This window comes from Bubalus bubalis, chromosome 3, assembly GCF_019923935.1.
Source record: "Bubalus bubalis isolate 160015118507 breed Murrah chromosome 3, NDDB_SH_1, whole genome shotgun sequence".
In the NCBI taxonomy this organism is placed as follows: Eukaryota; Metazoa; Chordata; class Mammalia; order Artiodactyla; family Bovidae; genus Bubalus; species Bubalus bubalis.
The window spans coordinates 121,924,251-121,930,065 of record NC_059159.1 but is presented as its reverse complement, the minus strand read 5'-3'; the positions used below and the strand labels follow the sequence as shown (position 1 = coordinate 121,930,065).

The following is a 5,815-nucleotide window of genomic DNA, read 5'->3' as shown; positions in this document are numbered from 1 at the left end:
CAGACACAACTGAGAGACTTCCCTTTCACTTTTCACTTTCATGTATTGGAGAAGGAAATGGCAACCCACTCCAGTGTTCTTGCCTGGAGAATCCCAGGGACGGAGGAGCCTGGTGGGCTGCTGTCTATGGGGTCACAGAGTTGGACACGACTGAAATGACTTAGCAGCAGCAGCAGTTCCTTCTGTCGGAGAAGGCAATGGCAACCCACTCCAATACTCTTGGCTGGAAAATCCCATGGACAGGGGAGCCTGGCGGGCTGCAGTCCACGGGGTCTCGAAGAGTCGGACATGAGTGAGCGACTTCACTTTCACTTTTCACTTTCATGCACTGGAGAAGGAAATGGCAACCTACTCCAGTGTTCTTCCCTGGAGAATCCCAAGGCTGGCGGAGCCTGGTGGGCTGCCATCTGTGGGGTCGCACAGAGGCAGACATGACTGAAGCGACTTAACAGCAGCAGCAGCAGCAGTTCTTTCTGTAGCAACACACCCAATAAACACCAAGTTCTTATAATGAAATCTTAAATTAAGCTGCAGCCTTAATCCAGCCACATGAAGTCATGACCTAGGAGAGATGCTTCCTTTTAACTTCTGCTTTCCTGACCTCAAGTTTTATTTTGTCTTTATATGCCAGATTCAAAGAAAATCTAGAAGTTTCTAAAGCCCAGAGAGAGGGATATGACCAAGGTCACCAACAGACAAGGGGATGCCTGTAAACACTGAGGACTGTACATTTGTGAGGGCAGAAGGCACATCTGCCTCTTCTGTGTTCCCAGCACCCAGCACATAGTAGGTGCTCAATAATAATTTCCTGAATGACTGAATGAATAAGCCACCACACTCGGGCAGTTATTTACCTTTGTGCCAAACTTCAGCAAGAGAATCCCTACCTTAAAATGTTTACACGGATTAGATTTATGGTTAATGACTGACCCAGGTTAATCAACTACCCTGGTATGTTTCATAAACTCCCTTAACAAAGATCTCGATTTAGGTTGGAGAGGAAAAAACAGCACAGGCTCTGGGCAGAAGGGCGTCATGACAGATGTTGGAGGTCTTGTCTGGGAGGCAGGGAGATAGATCCGGCATGAGCCCATGGTTGAAGGTGTAGTCTCTGATCTGCAGCATTGCTAGGAGACTCATCAGACCTTTCCTCTGTGAGTTCCATCTGGACTGCACAGAATCCTCATTTTTCAAAAGGAAACTGAGTCTCAAAGCCCAAGTGACTTGGTCAACATCACACATCTGGTTAGTGCTGAACCTGTTATGCAATGCTGAGTTTTTGAATCATGTGTGGACTATGTGTTGAGGGACTGCCCTTGGCAGCACTCACTATATGAGATGCTGGAAGGAATGTGACTGAGTCTGCTCTCAAGTTGGGCAGAGGAGACAGGTGTGTAGCACAGGAACAAAGACGATGGCCAAGGGCCGTGGGAGGAAGAAGGGAGAGGTAACTCGGCAGGGCTCAAGAGGGAGAGGAGAAGAGATGAACCGTGCTCTGAAGAGGAGAAGCAGCACCTCCACTGGGTAAGAGACGGAGGACCTGCCTACAGAAGGGAACTTCTTGGGCAAAGATGTAGCTCTGGGAAAAGACGTGGTTTATTCAGAAGAGGGTGAGTCCTTTGGCCCCTATGATGATAGATGCAATTGAGCAAGAGGAATGAAGGGGAGCTGGAGTAGGAAATGGCAACCTGCTCCAGTATTCTTGCCCGGAAAATCCCATGGACAGAGGAGCTTGGTGGGCTACAGTCCACGGGGTCACAAGGAGCCGGACACGACTGAATGAGTACACACACGACGGGAAAGGATCCAGCACTAAGAACAGTAGGACTCTAGTGCTTACAGGAACCTGGCCTCATAGGCAGAGTAGCTCTGAAGGGACTGAGGGAGGGGTGATTTGATCTTCTGACAAGTTAAAGTTTCCCATCAGCTCCTATTTGTCCCTCAGACCAGGGATCACAGGGGCCACAAGACAGCTTTCCATCTAACACTTGACACTTGGCTCCCTCCTGTCACTGGCATTTCCCAAGGGGCTGAGACCAGCTCAGAAGACACATGGAGACTCCTGGGCAAAGACTGTGGTCTCTTCCCACCCTCCCTTTATAGAGAGGGTCAGTGACCCAGGACACCTCTGCCAGACTAGAACCTGCCCTTCCCTTCTGTGTAATATTATTGTCAATATCATTTATCCTAAAAAGCTATATGGAAGCCTAGCGGAGACTCACTCGGCTTTTAGGACCAGGGTTAAATGTTGTGACCTGTGGCTCTATTGAGATATGTATATTCTTGTATATTCTTTTAAAAATCAATGCATGGTGTCTGATCTTAAGGAGGGATACCAGAATAAGGCTTGTACATCCTATGCAGTAGAAATGTTCAACCTTTATGCCCAAAGGAATGAGGTGCCCATCACTCATCACCCACCTGCGTTCCCAAGTTCATCCCACTTAATTTGAGAAAGAGGAGCAGCACTTGTTACAATTGTGGCATCTTTTTGTCCACGAATTTTTCTTACTGCTATAGCCCAGGAGAAGGCAATGGCACCCCACTCCATACTTTGTCTGGAAAATCCCATGGATGCTGGAGCTTGGTAGGCTGCAGTCCATGGGGTCACTAAGAGTCGGACACGACTGAGCGACTTCCCTTTCACTTTTCACTTTCATGCATTGGAGAAAGAAATGGCAACCCACTCCAGTGTTCTTGCCTGGAGAATCCCAGGGACGGGGGAGCCTGGTGGCTGCCGTCTGTGGGATCACAGAGAGTCGGACACAACTGAAGTGACTTAGCAGCAGCAGCTATAGCCCAACATCTAAACAACACCCAACGCAAGGTAGGCACTCAACAAATCTTCAGTGAGTGAATGAATCTGAAATCCTATGGGCATCATTCAGTCACATGAAGTCATAACCCAGTAAATGTGCTTCCTCTTAACACCCAAAAACACTGTAGATTTAAAAGGAGTATGGGGAACTTGAATCCCATTCTATCGTCTCCACAGAGCCCTCCTGGGGAAAAGAGAGAAGAGACTAGGTGATTAGAATGGACCCCATCTCCTGTCAGTTACACCAGAACCACAGAACTGAGGGAGCTGGCTTGCAGACCTGAAGTCTACTCTCTCATTTTAATGATGGGAAACTGAGTTCCAGAGGCAGGGCTGACCCGCCCCAGGTCACATATCCAGGTTGCTTGGCTCCCAGACCCACTGGTGCTTAATCCAACACCTTCATGGTGCAGATGGGAAAAGAGGGAGAATGAGATGGATGGAGAGTGAGACAAATGGGGCAAACCAGACGGTCATGACAGAGTTTGTCCTGCTGGGGCTACATGACCACCACAACCTAGAGATGGTCCTGTTTGTGCTCTGCCTGGGCATCTACTCTGTGAATGTGCTGGGGAATGCCCTCCTCATTGGGCTGAACATGCTGGACCCCCGCCTGCACACCCCCATGTACTTCTTCCTCAGCAACCTCGCCCTCATGGACATCTCTGGCACATCCTCCTTCGTGCCTCTCATGCTGGTCAACTTCCTGGAAACCCAAAGCACCATCTCCTTCCCTGGCTGTGCCCTGCAGATGTACCTGACCCTGGCGCTGGGCTCCACGGAGTGTGTGCTCCTGGCCATGATGGCGTGTGACCGGTACGTGGCCATCTGCCAGCCGCTTCGCTACTCAGAGCTCATGAACCGGCAGACGTGCACGTGGATGGTGGCACTGAGCTGGGGGGCAGCCTTTGCCAACTCCCTTCTCCAATCCATTCTCACCTGGAGCCTCCCCTTCTGTGGCCACAATATCATCAACCACTTCTTCTGTGAGATCTTGGCGGTGCTGAAACTCGCCTGTGGGGACATCTCTCTCAATGCACTGCTAATAATGGTGGCTTCAGCTGTCTTGACGCTGGCTCCGCTGCTGCTCATCTTCCTGTCCTACGTGTTCATCCTCACTGCCATCCTGAGGGTGCCCTCTGCTGCCGGCCGGCACAAAGCCTTCTCTACCTGCTCTGCCCACCTCACAGTGGTGGTGATTTTCTATGGGACTATCTCCTTCATGTACTTCAAGCCCAAGGCCAAGGACCTCTACTTGGATAAGCTCCTTGCATTGTTCTACGGGGTCGTGACCCCCTCGCTGAACCCCATCATCTACAGCCTAAGGAACGCAGAAGTGAAAGCTGCCACCATAGCTCTGCTGAGGGGAGATCTCCTCTCCAGGAAGATGGCCCCCTTTCCTGTTGTTCTCTAAGTCCTCAGGCGGGACAGGCTAGTTACACTGTGGTCATGACTTCAAAATTTCAGTGGCTTAAAACCACAAATGTTTTTCTTCTCGCTTATGCTGCAGGTCCTCCGAGGTTGGTTGGGGGATCTAACTCATCTTCTTCATCCTTTGGGCCTTAGGGTGATAAAATAGCTACCACATTACTGGTCCAAATGGCAAAAAGGAAGGGGAAAATGACAAAGCCTGTGAGGATTCTTAAAGCTTCCACTCAGAAGTGAGGTGTTACTTCCACTTCCACCACATAGGCCAATGCAAGGCACAGGTCAGGGAGGATCACAAGGGAAGGGGATGCCCGCCTACCCCACATCTGGAAGGAGGGGGAGGACTGAGGAATTCCTGAAGGGGCTGGTGAGGACCCCAAACCCTACAGTTCACCCAGGAGCTACTAGAGATTTCTACAGCTTCCATTTTCTGACAGTTGTCCCTCACTGGCTGCTGTCAAGTTAATCACCCCAGAGAGTGCTGTTAAGCAGGTGCATGGAGACTCTGGACTGGGGCATTCTAACTAGGTCAGATCCAGGCCTCACAGAGCTTTCTTTGCTCTCAAGGTCTGGGTTCGGGTTGAGCACGAGAGAATCTGGAAGAGATGGAAAGGCAGAGGCAAGGCCGCGCTGAGGTGGTGGAGCCCTCACTTGCTGTCAGTGCAGCCCCTCGGGCTCCTGCCAGGCCACCTGCAGCTGCTCTGCGGCCCGAGCGAAGGGAGCTCCAATCAGAGAGCGCCAGCTCCTCCTGGGGTCAGCAGTGTCACTCAGTCCAAGGCAGTGAGGGCCAGACACGGGTTCCAGCGTGTCCTCCTGGGCGCTGGTCTGTCCTCACCTGCCCCTTCACGCCACCCGAGAGCAGCTTCAGACCTGACACCAATTGCAGAGGCCGAGCGTGGCACAGGCTTCTCCTGCAGCTCCCACCAATGACAGCTCTGTTCTCCACAACAAAGCCTTACATCACTCACGCTGGTCCTGCTCCTTTGGCCAGATCCTGGCTGATTCACCACCCAAGAACCTATGATGCCTCCCCCTTACCACAGAAGGAAGACCACATTCTTCAGCTGAGTCCTCAGAACTCGAAAACCAGGTTCTCCACCCTGTCAGCCCGATATTCCATTCACCTGTTACACAGTTGACCCCTCGCTAGTGTCTATAAGGTGTCGCATCTTGGTTTGTTGCTCATGCTGTTCTCTGGGGAGACCTGGGACTTTTTTTTCAAGGCAGCTTAGACACCGTCTCTCTGACATAGCCTTTCCTGGCCCTTTAAAGGGGTTCTCTCCTTTGCATCACGCAGCACTTTGTTGGAACCTTTCCCTTGGTATCTATCCCTGTCTCCTTTGCATCCATGATATTTCATAACATATCATGGGAGCCTCAAGGGCAGGACTCTGTGGGGACCTGTCTCCTCAGCTCACACAGAGCTTTCCCAACAGAGGGTTACTGAACTGAACTGTCACTCAGAAGCCGTCACTTGTCACACCTGGGGACTGGATCCTGTGCTGCTCCAGGCCGTCAGGAGCTTAGTCTGAACATGTGGACGGACACGAGTGGGGAGCAGCAGTATCT

General features: G+C 51.2%; 1 protein-coding gene across 1 annotated transcript; it reads left to right on the top strand.

The window, feature by feature from the left end:
- The first annotated feature begins 3,248 nt into the window (after positions 1–3,248).
- On the top strand, positions 3,249–4,232 carry LOC102401651 (olfactory receptor 13C7-like). Its single transcript, XM_044940037.2, has one exon. It carries the CDS (start codon positions 3,249–3,251, stop codon positions 4,230–4,232), a length of 984 nt encoding a protein of 327 aa, XP_044795972.2.
- Positions 4,233–5,815: the final 1,583 nt, after the last annotated feature.

Coding starts and splice junctions, on each gene's coding strand:
- LOC102401651 (XM_044940037.2), top strand. CDS start 3,249: ATGAGATGGATGGAGAGTGAGACAAATGGGGCAAACCAGACGGTCATG.